This window comes from Tenebrio molitor, chromosome 1, assembly GCF_963966145.1.
Source record: "Tenebrio molitor chromosome 1, icTenMoli1.1, whole genome shotgun sequence".
NCBI classification, from domain to species: Eukaryota; Metazoa; Arthropoda; class Insecta; order Coleoptera; family Tenebrionidae; genus Tenebrio; species Tenebrio molitor.
In genome coordinates, this window is record NC_091046.1 from 18,785,361 (window position 1) to 18,803,581 (window position 18,221).

The following is an 18,221-nucleotide window of genomic DNA, read 5'->3' on the forward strand; positions in this document are numbered from 1 at the left end:
TGTGTGAAAGGATTTTGATAAATGTCACAACTTGTCAAAACGAAACGTCAAGCTAATTTTAAAGATTTTAAGCAATTTGGAGCCTTTAAGAAGCTCGTCGAACAAAAAAACCTTGTATTCAACTCGTTTTTGTGTAAATTGGGCTTTTTTGGCCCTCGTGCACTCATGCCAAAAAAAGTCTAATTTACACACGAAGTTGTTAAATAAACTACTAGATATTTTACCATTGCATATTGATTTAACAATTTTCAAAATTACGCGACTATGAACTGTCAAAGAAATGTCAACTCTATCCTACCCACACCATCGACATACAGCGTGTTATCGAAATGCGTTAGGAAAATTTAAACGGTGATAGAACTCATCAAAACAAATTACTTTTCTATTTACCATTTTTTCGAAAACTCAAATTTATGCTCGAATTTATTTTCACCGTATTCCGTCCCATCGAGTCGTTTATGGATGGGACCGTGAAAGAACAACGGCTTCGTACGAAAAACGTCAACGCAACAAAAGTAAATATGGCAAAAACCCAGGCGGATAGGTCTTGCAAAAACTTACTGACACAATTTAGTCACGTCCTTCACCTGCATGCGGCCGTGTTTACAATTTATTAGAGAGTGAATTTCCGGTAATTATCGTTAAAAATGGTGCAGTACACCAATCCGGAGTTAACAGACATGGTGCTCATCTACGGAGAAACTTTATCAAATGCTGATGCAACCAGGCGTTTGTATGTAGGTACATGAAGAGATTTCCCGGTCGCCAAGTTCCCTGTCCACGTACCTAGCTTTGTGAATGCTGTCCAGCATTTAAAGAATTATGAGACTCTTAGTCCTGTCCTGTTCTGTTGACGAAGAACCGAATGTTAGTTGCCGACGACTTGCATTACGAATTGACGTTGCCAGTTTTACAATTTGGAGAACGCTGCACGAACAGGGATTACATCCGTATCATCTTCAACGCGCCCAACACTTAAAATCAGAAGATCCACCACGTCGAATTGCATTTTGTCAATGGTTTCTTCAATAGGTCGTAACTGACCAGTTTTATCGGCAGCTTGTTCACCGGACTTAAACCCTTGTGACTTTTTTTATGGGGCCATTTAAAATATGTTGTGTATGAGACTCCAGTTGATACCGGGGCAATTCGATAAAATTCTGACATGTTGCATCGATTAACATTTAATTTAAAGGTTAGTGCCCTTGATCAAGTGTGGTGCGTAACTTCAGTGTCACTCTCACTTACTACGAATAAAGAATTGGTTTTTGCTTAACTATCTAAGTTTTTATCTTCTTTCGCTTTTAATGTACGCACGGAGACATTGGCGGGTACTAGAATTTACGATCAAACTAATTAACATTTTATCTGGGTTTAGAAAGATTTTTCGAAAAAATGGTAAATAGAAAAGTAATTTGTTTTGATAAGTTCTATCACCGTTTAAATTTTCCTAACGCATTTCAATAACATTCTATACAGTGAGCGGCAAAAGTATGGAATAAATTCCTTAAAAATTAAACAAAATTTTTTGACTTGTTTTTGTTCTTTATAAAATTTAATTTTTCCAACTGTATTATTTTTTTTCTCAAAAATTTCTTTATGTAAGAAAACAAAATTTTTATACTGGTGTTTAGACAATTAAAAGGCCTATCAGAATCAAGAACAAAAATAGGGTTTCTATTTATCTAACTATCGATGACGTCATAACTCGAAAACAAATGACTGCTTGGAATTTTATTTTGTATTAAAATATGTATTTTTATAAACTAAAATTGACCTGTCCAAAGATTTTTTTGAAAAAAATTTTGTTTAATTTTTAAGGAATTTATTCCATACTTTTGCCGCTCACTGTACAGAGTGTTCTCGAAGTTGACGCGTTCCTTGTAATACGAGGTACTACACATTATTCTTAAGAATTTTAGCCTAAATCTTCTTAGTAAAATGTTTGTATTAACGGAGATAACTGATTGTATATTTTTATTGTTTTCTAAAATTTTAAGTCCGCTCCTGTCCATTTCTCCGCTGTACTAGATTAATAACAAACCTGGCCCAGAATGGTGTCTTTCCGGAAATCGCTTTGAAATACTCTCTGGACGCTGCAGATGCATTCTGATAACGTCATAACATTGCCCATGCATTTGCAACGTATCTGTGAGCTCATTATTTTCCTAATAATAAAGCTATTTCGACTAATTAGATGACAACTCTGACAGTAGTTTTTATTAACGTCCATGATCATTTGATTTTTTTTTTTGTCAATTCCAATTTCTAACAAATCAGCGCAAATTTGAGCAGGACCGGTTTCAAAAAAATTAACTTATTGTATCTTCATTGCCGTACACATTTTACTAAGGTGATTTTGGCTAAAATTCTTTAGAACAACGCATACTATCACATGTTAAAAGGAACGCCTCAACTTCGAAAACACCCTGTATAGATATACCAAGGAGAACGTAACGTTTTATCTGCCCCGCCCATTACATTTTCTTAGTTACCAATCAAATAGCTTGTTAAAACGATCTGATTTACACAGAAAAAAATTCTGACATTCGAATTGTCTTAATGACATTTTATTTTTTTAAACCTATAGTCCGTTTTTTTTATAATCAATTGTCAGTGTCAAAATACAGAAAAAGACCAAACTGTATATTAAAAATCGTTGACATTTGGTCCAGTTCTCTTTCAATTTCGCCCTATATTTCCCCTAGCCTAGATCATTATTGAGGTTATGTTGCATATGTTTATGAGTGTGAGACACGTCTTTAATTTAAATTTAACTTGTCAAATGTGACAATCGGTGTCAATGTCAAAAGTCAATGTTTCAAACATGATTTATAACTGTTTCGAATTTTCTGCCAACCTGACAACACTTTGATAATTGATTATATTAAAAAAAAAAAACAGAATGTGTCGTAAAGACGCACGATAGAAGTGAAACTTTTGTATTACAGGGAAACATTGTAATTATTCATCAATCACTTTTAAATAGCATATTCACAACAAAATTGTATATTTTAATGAAGAAAATAAATTATAAACAACGATAACACTAAACAATATCGAAATGCGTAACTCATTGATCATTGTTCATTTTTAAGCCTCCAAATTAAAGAGGGAACAAAGACAGAAGTATACTCAATTTTAAGGGATGTTTGTTTCGTGTCAAACAGATTAACTTACATTTAAGTGAGATGGAAATATTAGCGCAACCGTTGTGCGAGACAGTGTTTACCCCCACCACTTTTCGTCACACAAAAAGGTTGCCGATCAGAATTTCAAGACCCTCCCATAAAAAGTTTCACTTAAAAAAAAAAACAGACTTTAAAACAATAATTATTGTGGACTTGACAGCAAAATTCTAACCTTAACTTTTTTTACGTGGCAAATGTGATGAAAAATTATACAGATTGAATCTGGCTTTGATTCTCATTGGTCAATTTATGACGAGATTGGAAGATTTTAAATTTTATTAAATTAACCCAACACTACACAACGCATTAGAATATATTAATTAGAGCATAATTTCAGGGCAAAAATGTTATTGCTTGAAGAATATATTTTAAATTTAACGTGCGCTAGGTTTTACTTTCTCTACGTGGAATTTAGTTCCTAGGGGCGTTTGTCCGATGGTTAATTGGCTGCACTGTTATTGTCAAAATTATTATTATCTAGGTTTAAATAAAATTGCTCATTAACAAAATGTCTACTAGAGTGAAAATAAAATGTAAATATTATGTTAACTAAATGTTTAAATTTGCTTGCATTTACTTTACAAAGCCTGTGGCAACCAGGCTGCCACCTCAAATGTAACTCTCAAAAACTCCCCTAGGAACCAGGATCGAGCTTACTTTCTCTTATACCGTGAGTTTTTTATTTTACTGAACATAGGATTCATGGATCTGTAAGTTTGGTTTCAAATGAATTGACTTGTCCATTTTAGAACTGAACATAGCCATTTTAAATTGTATGTTCAGCGAAATAAAAAACGCAGTGTATATACCACTCTAATAACGACAATACTATAATGGACGACTCCGCATCCAAATTACATACATATATAGAAAGAAAGGGAAATAACGTTAGGCTCAGTTCTTTCGTGGTTCCTTCTCTCTCTCCGATATTTTCTTATTGGCCCTTCGATAATAAATGACGTCAAAAGAACGATAGCGACATACCTAAGTTTATTGTTGTTTCTTTCTACGCTTTTTCGCTCGCGCAGCCTACATTAGCAGTCCATATCTAAGTATACAGGGTGATTCTGAAATAAGTTTGGAAAAAAATGTGGAGTATCCTTAACGCAAAATAATTCTGCATAAATGACTTTTGGAGCTGAAATCAAAAGGATGGAAATTACCCTATATCCTTATAACGGGTGACTATTAAAATTTTCACTTGAGTTGGCTTTGAACGAGTTTTTATTTTTTCTGTTACTTTAGACACACGCAAGAACGAACGACAAATGTCAGTCAGGTCAATTGAAATATAACCTATAATGTTAACTATGTCAAACTTATCACTGTCTGAGGTGCAACGGAAAACAAAGAATGTTCCATAGCCAACCCTAAGTGAAAATTTTAATAGTGACCCGTTATTTCCAACGCCTATGAATAGGGAAAATTTGTCACTTCATTAGCAACCACAATAAAGTCATAGGTGCAAGCACACTGCTTTGTAAATGTTTCTATGGAAATGATCGAGAGGAGGAAGGTTACGTTTGTGACAGACGTGCACCTTTAATAGAAAAATTAAAAAAACTAAACTACCAAGATAATCAGGTAATCACCTTTAACTCAGCAGTGTACTAGCAATTTTGATCAAATTTTCAATCATTTGTATCTCGAAAACGGAAAAAAATTTATAAGATTTTTTTTTTGTCTATGACCTGCTCATCATCACCAATTACTGTTTTTTTTTTCCAAACTTATTTCAGAATCACCCTGTATGTCGATGACCCACAGTTCCACATACATTTTCGTACATAGTTGCCCTACTTATCCACAATCATTTTGAATTACACAATATTATCAAGCAAAAACCTTCTTAATAAATAACTCACCGTCATTTTTTCTAGCAAATGGGTATTTCCCAAAAGAGTATATTTTTTATCTGGATTAGATTGCACATACTCTCGAACCCAGTGAGTTTTTCCAGCAGCTGGCAAACCACACATCAGAATAACCTGAAACATCACAAATAAGCAACAACTTCAAACAATAATTAAAATTATGTACTTCACAATCATTTCTATTTTCAGGACGTGCAGGACCAGCAATTTTGCTTTCCACCTTGTCTAAAAATTCATAATCATTGAATTCTTCTGGTTTTGCAAACCAAGACTCTTCTTGACTTCCCAAGTTCAACTGAAACGCACAATTGCGGGACAGAACATGAGGGAAAAGAGCAAAATTTTCTGGGACATCTGTAAGGGGAATTGATACTGCTTCTGACTGTGATACTCCATTTACCGAATAAGAAATACTTATTCCACTCTCTGTTATATTCTGAAACAAAAAATAAAGAAAATAATACTGGAGAGCAAAAACGTTAGTATAATTCATTTACCAAAAAGCTCGCAACTACATCACCAACTCCAAATTGGATGCCATAATTTTGAAACTGTTTATTAATCACAAATCTGCCAGAAGATTCATAGCCGTATGAATATTTATCCTCTCCCAGTTGGAGACCTGTATCCAATAATGACCATCCAACTCGAAACAAATGGGTAGGTATAGTTTCCCCAAGCTCCTTATTTGTTAATTCTTCTTGATTTTCCGTCTGCATTTTAGCTTCACTTATTTCAGTTTGTTTTCCAATTTCATCCTCTCCAATCTGCTTTTTATTTTCATCTAGTTCTGTTGGACTTTTATTTTCATCTGGTTCTGTCTGACTTTTATTTTCATCTGCTTCTACTTGCTTCTCAGGTTCATCTGTTTCCATCATCTCTTTCTCAGATTCTTCAATTTTTGGAGTCTCAACATGTTCTCTTTTACATTCATCAACTGCTTCATTTTCAGGAGTTTTTTTCACTTCAGGAACATCTTCTGGGGCATTTTCGGAATTCTCACCGTTTTCAGGTGGAATGTTTTCGTTTTTGTGGTCATCATCTTTATTTTTCAACTCTTCTTCACTTTTCTTTTTATCATCGTCAGTTTTATGTTTTGAGAAAGATTTGTATTGATCTCGACGATGTTTATCGTAATATTTTGACAAATCTTCCCATTTTAACTCTTCAGTAATTTTTACTTCAAAGCAAACCTAAAATACAGAGTTGTAAAATCTGTTTACTTTTTTTAATTAGCAAAATTTAATACCTTTCCAGCACTAACACCATGAGTAGCTCTAACTCCAGCCCATGCATATCCAAAAGCACCTTCATGATAGGGTTTTGCTGATAAGAATGATTCTTTATCAAGCTGTAGATGAAGGTCAGAGTCATCTGAAATTAAAATAAACACTTGGACTATTTCTCAACACATAAGTAGTTTCTTATCACTTTAACAAGTTTATCACACTTTTCAAGTTTAAAAAGTAGGAGAAAGTTGTAAAAAAAAAAAACATTTTCTAAATTTACGCTTTATTGTCTACACTTTAGGTACAATTGCAGTAACTACAAAAATATAGATACAATTTTTTAATCCATGAAATAAAATGAAATCGTGCAAAATTTGGGCAGCTAAATGATCGAGATTGCAAAATATTTTTAATTTAAAATGGTAGGAAGTTAATCGTGTAAAAGGAAATACAGAAAGTGATACGAAAACAAATTTTCATGCAAACTACACAGCAGACCCCAAGATTACATTTCATGTATCTACATAATTTTTACTTACACCAACTAAGTTGAACTTTGTCGTTATCTATAGGAGGTTCATCTTCTTTAATTGGAGATTTACTGCGTCGCCGTTGGGAACGATCAGGGGATGGACTGCTGCGTCTTCGTTTTTCACCTTTTGGTTCAGCATCTTTATCAACCTTGGGCACATCAACACTTTCAGCTTGGCTACTTTGTATTTCTTCTTCTGTGACCTCTAAACTGTCAACCTCAGTACCCCAACGAGATTTTCGAGATTTAGGCTCATCCTATAAATACATGGATGTATTTAATGTTTCAATCACTCTATGAGAAATTACCTGCTCGCCATTTTCTTTGTTTTCTTCCATATTGGAATTGATTTCTTTTTCTTCTGACTGATCAACTATTTTTAATTCTTGTGTTTCTTCCAATTCAGATTCAGGTTCTGGTTCCGGTTGTGCATCAGATTTCTGTTCAGGTTCTGGTTCAGGTTCAGGTTCTTTTGTAACTGCTTCTAGAGGTGGTGCTTCTTCTATCTACAAACAAATAACAATGAAGAAAACATAACACAGAGCCTTTATCATTTTAATGATCAACTACATACTTCCATTTTCTCTCCTGTATTATCAGCAGTTTCTGTAACTTCAGCATCTGTATTATGTTCTTGCTGCGAAGCAGCACACTGTGGGTCTGTCTTTTCATGTTCTTTGTCAGGTACGTTGGCTTCTTCAGTAATGGACTGTTCAGTTGCTTGTGAATTGTCTAAATCCTCTGTTGATGTGTCACCAATAGAAGTATCAGGTAAATCTGTTGAAAAAATTAGACAATTAAATTTCCCGCCAAATTTTGCCTTGTTGAGTTATCACGATTTAAAACACGAGTCGTATTTGTGCACCACAAGACTGATGACTTTTAAGTTTTGTGGTGATTAATGTAATAAATATCGCTAACATCTCGTAATGTAACAGATAATTAAACTGTACACAATCAAATGTGGCAATTCTACTATCCGTCTTAAAAACATAAATAAACAAACAAAAGGGCAAGCTATTGTTATGAAGCGTATTATTTCCTTACGCTGCCTTCACTTCAAAACAAATATCTGTTTGCATCATTATAAACTAACCCTGCTTTAATTCCTCTTCCAGGGCTTCTTTCAGACGTTTTACCAACGCCGGTTTGTTTCCTTTCGAATCCAAGCCGCGTTTAGAAAGTTCTGCCCGCAATTCTACTACTTTTAATTTCGCAGGGTCCATTGTCGAGCTCATTTTCCTTTACAGCTTCACGTTTTACACAACAAAAACCTCGCAACACAATATTTTACAACACACGCAGAAAGCACGCGCTAATTTTGCAAATGGCGGACGTGATGCGTTGGTTTGGCGGCGCATGCGTTAATCTTTTATCGTTTTTTTTTCCCTGGATATGAAATTTTCCTCCAGATAGATAAACTGCAAATAACAATCTTTACACTGTCAAAAAGTTATCACAATGAGTAATGTACCATCGTGATAAAAAAAAAAAAACGAAACGACTACACTTAACTTGGGACGCCACTGAGTTTTTTGAAAATTTAGGCTGAGTGAACGTACCGAGATTTGTCAGTTTGTCAACCTCAATATTTAAAATTTTCAAATCCGTGAAAATAAACCCGACCGCAACACAGTGCTAGTGCTAACACCCAGTTTGGCAGCAATGTTTCTAATGGTACCACCATCATGTATTCGGGTTTGCAGAATGGTTTTTTTGAAAATCTCTTAACTGTGGAATTTTTCAATTGTCACAATGACATTCATTCAAATTTACACAGCCAAATTTCTAGTGTAGTCGTTTTTAATGATCACGATGGTACATTTGGTTTATTTTACTTTTCAAACTCAACCTACAAAACAAACGAACATTATACAGAGTGTACCTGCATACGTGTGTTAATTTTAACCAGTGGAAGAACTCGCCAATTTATAAAACTTTTCTCTATAACATTTTTACGAAAAAGCATTACAAATTGATTAAAATTTGGAATAAATTAGCCATCAAAGTACCGAATTATACGCTTGCCTGATATCGTTTTCTGTTTCTGATCTATGGTTTCTGACGACTGCCGCGCCGCCTCGCGGAGGCAGCGCGCAGCTTTCAGTTGTCAGGATGTCAACTTATACCTGCAACCATGCAACTACGTGATCAAAAAACGAACGCCAGATGTGACATTTCTGGGACTGTCACTGAGCTGTCAAATGTCAAGTAGTACGATAAGAAAGTTAAACAAAATGTTATTTTTTAATAAAAATTTATACAATGAGTTAAATTAAACAAGTTTTGCAAGCTTTGCCTCTTTTTGGCACGAAAAACACATTCTTTAGATATAGCTGTTCCAAATTCACATAATATAACACAGACATATAACACAAAAATTAATAAACATTTAGAGCTGTCCGTTGCAATGAGAAATCTTTGGTGTTTAGAAAAAATTTCGATTTTACCACTTGTAATTTAAGCAACGGGAATAGTACCGCAATCTCTTTTTAAAAATTTAAAAATTCTGGATTTAGATAACACATTGGTAGTTGAAATTCAAAAAGGTATATTATTATACTCATGTCACATCGTGAGGAAGTTCCTTAACATTGACACAGAACATAATACACAACAAAGTCAAAATGCGGAGGCGAGACGCCGGTAATTATGTTGATAAGCACTGCACTATTACTTGATAGTACTATTCGTAATAGTGTATGTACTCCGGCAAAATTGCCGTGCCGCCGGGTGGAGGTGGGATAGTGTTTGCTTTCGTCAATGGTTTTTCATGTTCAGAATCAGAACATCCCACAGGACTATGAATTTTGTGTTGCTGGATTTTGAACAATAATTTTGTCCGCGCAAAGTTCCACCACCAAATGTCATATCTCAGCGCGGGTTTACTCTGCCAAAGCCCCAGTGTATTTTTAAATTTTGTCAGTGCATACGTCCCTAGAAGGACACACAAAGGGATGAGACTTACGGGGATTTGATATGCTAAAATAACGGGATGTTTGTGTGGAAGGACCCGCACCCAAGTGGGGCGTAGGAATGGCATTAGGTGCTAAGGTTCTTCGAATTAAATTTCACTTTAAAATGCTACCACAAAATTGTTGCATGCAGATAAAGTCTTTTGACCCTAATGTAGTTCCACAGGCTTTACTCCACACTTGGGGCCATAGAAAATTCCCTTGGAGCTTTTCTAAGTTCTGCAAAGGAGAATTTTAAAAAAATTGGCTTGTTGTTGTCAGAATGCCGTCAGTTTGACAGTCCCTCGCTACTATGGCGACACCTGGCGGCCTGGCATCGGTTTTGAACGGCAAAATGGCGTCGAGTTGCTATACATACCATTCTTTCTAAAGTGGGTACAGGTTGCAAAGACACACTTGTCATTTGCAACAGCATTTTTTCAATATTTCTGAACCAAATAAAGGCATAAAGGGACCAAAAAATCATAGTTTGGATTGAATATTTTCCATATAAGTACAGTTTTAAAGTAATTTCAAATGACTAATGCCATAAAAGTGCTGTTGCAAATGACAAGTGTGTCTTTGCAACCTGTACCCACTTTAGATATCTTGCTTGACATGTACTTCTTCAAAAAAAAGGGGAACTGTCAGAAAAAGTTCTGTCAGATTTTATTAAATTTTTATAGTTTGAAACGGCCTTTTAGAATTTAGGTTAAAAAACTGTACTTATGTGTCAGAAATACTACTGTCAAACAGGTACAAATTGACATTGAGATAACCGCTTTTGAATTCAAAACTAACCGCCAATGAAAGCTATAGAATTACCGGCGTTCGGTACCGTCGGCGACCGCTTGGGGGCGTGGGTGAAAGTCGACAGGGGATGAACGGCCATGTTTTTTTTTCTGGAGGGCACTTTTTTCTTGACCGCAGAGTAGTACAGAAGTACCGTGTATTTTTCTGTGTGCTAATTGGGCGATTTTAGTTGTTTTTTTATTGAACTGTGCTAAATGTTGCTGTCCAACTTCTGTTTTGAACTAGGTATGTGTTTGGGGTACTAAAATTAGTTCTGCTTCGCGCGAAATGTAGTTTAACAATAATAAGACACAAATGGGTCGCACGTGGGTTTCCACCATGTTTTACAAAATCCACATTTATCTCGACCATCCCCATGTATTGTGTTTTAACATTATAAGCTTGCGAAGGAGCGTAAGGCAGCCTGGTTCTAGTTTTGCTAAATTTATAAAATTGACGGATCACGTTTTCCCTTTGTTGTCAAAGCAGGTTCTTACAATTCACTAATTTTCCTAAAAGAAAATGACACCAAGTTTTAGCGTGGGTCTGGGGCTTTCACTTTTTATCAGCGCACTCCCTCACTTTGATCCCCTTTCTAATTATTCCGAGTGACGCTTTTGGTGTAACAAGTATTTATTTATTGCTTAACATTTTTAATCAAAATTTGAAAGTTTCCACTTTCCATCCCGGTAGCAACCAATTGGGTTTATATTTCAGGTATCTGCGCGGGCTTTTTCCTTATCCAGGGATCTTCTACATTTAGGTATTTTCATCGTTTAGTCCCGGGGCGCCCTCCATATTATTCAAGGGGGGGCCCCTTGTCGATGATCCGGCTCTAATAGGCTAGGGTCGACTGGACTGTGTTTTTTGTTTTATTGTTATGTATGTGTTATTGGTTGTTACCACTTTTCCATCCCAAACTGAAAGTGTTCTTAGATTACTCCGTCAACAAAGTTTTGTCGCGGTTTCGTTTACATTTTCCAGTTGCTGTAAATGTCAATTCTTCCTTATCGCGAGGGTCTCTCTCAGTTTGAGGGGTTTAGTTGCTCCTAACATCCAATCGTTGAACACGACCCCGCGGCCCCTCGTTTAACATGTTGTGCCCCAAGAGAGACCCGAAAACCATAACGCTTGGCGGGGCTTGCTGAATGCTGGTCCGCAACGTCGCTCATGGTGTAAGTTGAATCCGAGTTCCTTGGCACAGAACTTCCGGAATGGGAATCTGTTCTCGAAGTTTGTGGTACTTGACAAGCGTCGTTTGTTTTTGCTCTGAAATAGTCATATTCAATTCAACCGATGAACTTAGAGTACCTCAATTTGTTGACTTAACATAAAGCAGTTAGGATTTTTTCCCCTTAGCACTAAATCACGGGTAGGCGGGAAATGATAAAGTCGTAAGGATAGGTACCACAGACCCCCGGACCACCCAAAGCCACTCACTCCTTCTATAGCGTATCTGCCGTATTTTGTAAATTAACTTGGAAAAGAAAAAAAAAGAACATGCTGAAGTTCTCGCCTAGTGCCCGCTCTCGCTCGAACGGTCCGAAGTAACTGTTTTGTTTGTAATGTACATGACCCTCCTGTTTTTTTTCTGAATTTGAATTGTGTTGTTTATGAAATCAGTTGTGCTCAATTCTCACTAACTGTCCCGTCCACGTTGTCACTTCGGACTTGTTCGTATTTTCAGGAGAGGTTTTAGCGGAGCCTCATTCGGGGGTCTGGGAGAATGGCCAGAGCTCACCATTTTCCTAGAGTTCTAAATGAGTAGTCTTCTCACGTTTGAGGAGACTTGGGTGCCCTCTCCCGAGACGTTTTATTATTCATGAATCCCGGCGTTAACTAAAATCATAACTTTGAATAAATAGCTGGTTTTAATTATTGTGTTGTTTTATTTGCACTCTTCTGTGTGGTTCACAAACCCTGTTGGGACGAATCTGGTAATGTTCAGTTTGTATAAAAAAAAAAAACACAACGTAGGGAAATTAACGAGGTACGATCACGCGCTCTTGGCCATTTTTGAATTTCGCGGGTGTTATTTTCATTGCGTATGTTGGTAGAAAAAAAAAATGAGATGGACGCTTGGTGGGAAATTTGAATTACCCACTTGGTTCATCACAACATAAACTGACAAATTAAATTTCCAATTCACATTAGGTCAAATTTCATTTCCCGTTTTTTTTGAAGCCAACTGTAATGTGCATGTAATATCACCAATTATCACTTATTAAATGAGAGGAATTTTTGAAATTTTCGCATTCAAGTGTACAATAAATAATGCAAATAATAACTTGCGGCTTTCAGTCGATTGATACGAGCTGTTTAAAGCTAAAATTTTCGATTCGGAACGTTTTTACAGTGATTTTTGAAATTTGGTGATATACCGGGTGTATTATGAAAAATCTTTGGTGCTATAATTAGGTACAGTCGTTGATCAAAATAAAATAGGACAAAGTAAATTTCGATTGTGTAATTCGATATTTTTGCGAAATCCATCTCTTAGCAAACAAAAGTGTCAAAAATAAAAAAACAATTCTGATAAGTGTCATCATTCGACAATATTTCAAAAACTCACAATCATTCAATTGAACATGGTGACAGTGACGAGATGACAAGTGAAAAAACACAACCTAACTTTTTGTAAGTCAATCGTCAAGTCAAATCAAGTTGTAATCTGAGACACATACGCCTCAGTTACACTACACAAGTCTTTGAATTGTGAAACCGTCGTAAGGTAACACTTTGTCCTATTTTATTTTGGTCAACGACTGTACCTCCATTCTCTTTACGGCACATTCGAAACCTTCCACTGACGCCTATTGGGGCGTTTAATAAAAATTCCGGTGGTATTTGTTCACATCGTGGAGGGATATGCTGGCAATGTAAAGGAAGCGGCACGTCGCGAGACCTGTGCGGATACCTTTTATGACACCTTTAAAAATGACCGCCAGTACTTCGTGAAATTTCGTGACGAGAGTCGTTGGGCATCAGATGCTTCATAGGCGTCGTGTTCCGTCATTTTACTGGGATTTGTTTTTTTTACACGTGAACCGGTTGGTGAATTCTCTTTGTATTTTTTCGGTTGTATAACTCTGATCTGTTTTTATTTTGAACTAAATATTTACGGTCGTCTTCGGTCTTCCTACAATTCCTACAAAAATTGTCCCCAGAAAAAAAGTTAACGGGACGCCATTGGAAAGATGAGTTAACTTCGGTTTCGCTCGGCTCATCTGGAGACCTTTTATTAGGTCTACAGAAAAGCGCGGTCGTAACCACTTTTTTGAACAGTGCTCCCTCCATATCCCTCTACATGCTGCTACGATTCTTCTGTGTTATCGGGCGGAGTCAAATAGTCTGGAATGTCACTTTGCAAAATTAGAATGCACTTTTATTACTGTTTAATGTGACTGCTTGATTAAAAATCACTATAAAACTGAGCAACAAAAGTTAATACTTTGTGCAATTTGAAAAAAAAAAAGTTGACTATCATCTGTCAAAAACCGAACTCAAGAACAAATATTGGATCACTTCAAATTGTAGCCCATTTAAAATGATTTTGTTTGACACATCATTTATTAAAATCGAATGAAAAATAAGGAAGTTACAGCACCAAAGATTTTTCATAATACACCCGGTATAATAATATATAATCGGGCCTATTCTGTAAGACACTTGGTTAAAACTTAAACGTTAAAACAACGGTTAAAAATTCTTAACCCACTGAGCTATTCTCTAAACTAAAATTTTAACCAAAAGTTAAAATTTAACTCAAATTGCTAATTTTTAGCGGGTGGTCATACCCATACCGTTAAAAAGTAACTTCGTCAAAACGGTCCCGGTTCATTGCGAACGCCATTATAGGTATAACCAGGCCCGGACTGGCCACAGGGCAGATCGGGCAAATGCCCGATGGGCCGGATGCCCGGTGGGCCGGCCGCCGGTCTGACTCGATCGATCGGCCATTGATTTTTTTGCTATTTAAAAAAAATAAGAAAGGAATTTCCGCGGATATTTCCAAGCCAGATGGTCGACTCAAATTACGGAAAGCAGAAAAATTCCTGCCAGTCGAACGTGCAGATTTGTTATCATGTAAACAATATGATACGAATTCTTTAGCGGTGCGAATATTTCCGCGGTGGTGTGGGCGTGAGGGATCCTTTAGTCTTTTTAGTTTTGAGCCGCCTCGCCGGTACGTTCTAGAAGCTTTCTTGGTTTTTTGTTTTGCTATAGTGTAGACACAAAAAAAAAATAGTGTTATATTATAAACTTTAAAAAGACATCGTTCCGTGTGCGCACAACAACTAAGTGAGTACTGAGTAAGTATTAATTGAGTACCTTATCCTACATTTATCTACTAGTATGTTTATCAAAGCAACAAAGCGTTATTTTCTTTTGAATAAATTAATATAGTTCACAACACACACCATGAATACATAATAGTATATTATATTATAAGTGATAGAAATGCATCATTATCCAAGAGTGAGAATTTTGACCGTCGAGTGCGCTTGCGCACGAGTGGGACACTTCTCACGAGTTTCATAATGGCATTTCGATCACGTGTGATATACGACGTTTTATCTTACAGGTGCAACTATTGCAAAAATCCAAAAAATGCAGTTTCATTCAAGTAAAATGACAGTTGTCAAATTTAGTCACTTGTGAGTGATTTATGTCAAGTTAAACGGCAACTGTCAAATTAACTCACTAGTGAGTACTTTATCTCACTTGTGATTAAAATTTGACTTCTGTCACCGAAAACAATGGTCTAAGGTAGCTCAAAAACTTCACCTGTAAGATAAATACTTTTTTTGTTTAAGGGACTTGTATCTATCTAGTGACTAGTGAGTTGAATAATGAACAACAAAAAAAAGCGCAAACGGGGGGCAGAGAAAATCAGATTAAAGAAACAAAAACTTTTGGAAGCCAGTGGTCAAAAATGTGTCAAGTTGACAAGTGTTTTCAAGTGTTCGTCGTCTTCGTCTACATCTACATCTGATGCAGTGGCGGAGGTGGTAACTGAAGTAATTAATATTAACAGTTTGTCTCAAGATCAAGAACTGTCATGTACTGGGCAACAGTTACATGATCATATTGAAATTGAACACACACCATGCGCATACCCCTGCCCTTGATCCTCCTCATCCTTCTGCAAGCGAGCAACAAACTGAACAAGATGACAGCCATTTAGATTTAGATGTTTCGTTTGATTATTTTAAGCATCCTAAAAAAGGACAACTCGATTTTTTTTTTAAATATCATCCAAAGCAAGACATTAGTGATCCTGTGTTACAAAGGGCCATATATCGCAAAGATGGGTCCAAACGCAAGTGGCTGACCTATAGTGAGGAACAAGGTGCCCTGACATGCGCAATAATAAACTTCAATCTGGTGAACTGGATGAGTTAAGTAGACACTTGTTAAAATTTGATAAAACAGCTACAGGTGAAAATTTGCGGACTGAATTGAAAAATTTAGCATTGCATTGGGATAAACTTAAAACTACTGAGTTAGAACATTATAAAATCTTAATAGAAGGAAATAATACTGAAGGTAATGACTAAATGTCTTTAGAAAACCAAGAAGAAGAAATGTTTGCGCAGTTTGCTGCTTCAAAATTTTGCATAGATTCAACCTGTTGACCAATGCCTACACTTTAATTGGACTAGCATTCAAATTTCTGCTTACGTTATCATTGAGTCAAGTTGCTTGTGAAAAATCCTTTTCTACCCTAAAAAATATAAAAAATCGCATGAGGAGCACCTTATCTTCCGATTACATACTTAAATTCTTTCATGTTAATGGCGGTAGAAAAGGATCTGTTGATGAATTTAGATTGCGACGAAATTATTGATAAAGTAGCTGAAAGCAGTGAACTTCTTCAGAAGTCATTGACTAACTAACTTGAATTATTAAAAATGACAGTAAATATGATATTTACAAAATTTACATTTTTTGTAGTTATTTTGTTGCTTTCTTGTGGAGATTCAGAGGGCCGATTGTCTATAAAATGCCCGGACCGGTTTCAGGTCCCAGTCCGGGCCTGGGTATAACGGGTGTTTTTTTAAATTTGGCGTCGAAGTAGGCGTTGAACTGTCGATTGTGAACGCATTATACAGGTTACGGATCACGGATCAGCTGTTTAAATCTTACGCTTTACACGAGTGGTGCGATCTCAATAGACTCTTCAACGCCTACTTCGACGCAAAATGTAAAAAAAACACCCTTTATAATGGCGTTCACAATGAACTCTTGCTGCATGAACTGGAAAGAATGCGACAAATGTAAGGATGTAAGTACTATTCCGGACACGGAATCTTGGCCAACATTTTTTAGACATTTCAAAAATAAAGAAGTAAACCAATAATTAGTGTCATTAATAAATGACAGTTATTAAAAATCACTTTTTCTAACACTATAGTATTGCCGTTATAACTTTTTATCTGCTCCGCCCACTAAAATTGACCAATCAGAATCAAAGCCAGATTCAATCTGTACAACTTTTCATCACATTTGCCACGTAAAAAAGTTAAGGTTAGAATTTTGCTGTCAAGTCCACAATTATTGTTTTAGGTTTTAAAAAATAAAATGTCATTAAGACAATTCGAATGTCAGAAATTTTTACTGTGTAAATCAGATCGTCTTAACAACCTATTTGATTGGTAACTAAGAAAATGAAATGGGCGGGGCAGATAAAATGTTACGTTGTCCTTAGTATAATATCTTATACTGTTTCTTTGGTGCATTTGAGCTCACACCTTATGTTTCCCATAAAATATGCTTTTCTCTATAAGACACGTCGTCAATAGCAACGTATCTTATAGTCATAAAATACGCTCACACATATTATTCAAGTAACATTTTATTCGATAATAATCTATCAACTTCTTCTCCTTCTTCAACCGAATCAATAACAAAATTGCTAATTAATTTCAAACTTCAGTTACCAACTATTAGAAGATTGCCGAAAGCTTGTAGACATTTAGCTGCGGATAAATTAAGTTCCATTATTAATAATTGTCTTTCGACCAAATCATTATCATCCTTTGAGAATCTTTTGCTTTTTTCGTATAGAGCTTTCAATGTAGCAGAGAAATCTGATAAGTCGTTGAATAAGCATATAAAAGAAAATCTTTCTAATTTTGAAGTACCTCAAATACGAACTGGTTCTAAGAAACGTACAAATTTATCATTAGCTAAGAAAGTAGAAGCAAAAGTAGCCGATTTTGATATCAGAGGAGCTGTTAAATTATTGTCCTCGGATGACTCATTAGCTTCATTCAACGAACATGTTGCCGAAGAACTTAAAAAAAAACATCCTTCACCATCTCGCGAACTTTTTTTCCCAGACCCTTCCAAACCAGGAGACATTAGTTTAATAGTCAATGAGCAAAACGTTCGAGAAGCTATCAATTCATTTCCTGCCGGTTCTTTACCAGGTTTAGATGGCATGAGACCACAATACTTGAAAGATATCATATCTTTGTCAGCGGGTGAAGCAGGTCAGAGGGCACTAAGAGCTTTAACCAAACTGTGCAATTTTTTATTATCTGGGCAACTTCCTTCAGAAATCTGCCATTTATTGTATGGTGCGTCTTTATATGCCCTTAACAAGAAAGATGGAGGACTTAGACCGATCGCTATCGGAAACT

General features: G+C 36.0%; 1 protein-coding gene and 1 long non-coding RNA gene across 2 annotated transcripts in view; one reads left to right on the forward strand and one right to left on the reverse strand.

Moving 5' to 3' along the window:
* LOC138128902 (heterogeneous nuclear ribonucleoprotein U-like protein 2) overlaps positions 1-8,225 on the reverse strand; it is a 44,919-nt gene extending 36,694 nt beyond the window's left edge. The window contains exons 1-8 of the mRNA XM_069045138.1: positions 7,923-8,225; positions 7,401-7,603; positions 7,135-7,332; positions 6,834-7,083; positions 6,315-6,439; positions 5,563-6,258; positions 5,232-5,501; positions 5,057-5,179 (exon numbers count right to left, since the gene is read on the reverse strand). Coding sequence (XP_068901239.1) covers positions 5,057-5,179; positions 5,232-5,501; positions 5,563-6,258; positions 6,315-6,439; positions 6,834-7,083; positions 7,135-7,332; positions 7,401-7,603; positions 7,923-8,064 — 2,007 coding nt within the window. The 5' untranslated portion in view covers positions 8,065-8,225. The remainder of the gene's footprint in view (positions 1-5,056; positions 5,180-5,231; positions 5,502-5,562; positions 6,259-6,314; positions 6,440-6,833; positions 7,084-7,134; positions 7,333-7,400; positions 7,604-7,922) is intronic.
* A 2,321-nt stretch (positions 8,226-10,546) lies between these two features.
* On the forward strand, positions 10,547-12,450 carry LOC138128985 (uncharacterized). The gene is made up of 2 exons (XR_011158992.1): positions 10,547-10,711; positions 10,763-12,450. It is a non-coding gene; the product is annotated as an uncharacterized lncRNA (long non-coding RNA).
* Positions 12,451-18,221: the final 5,771 nt, after the last annotated feature.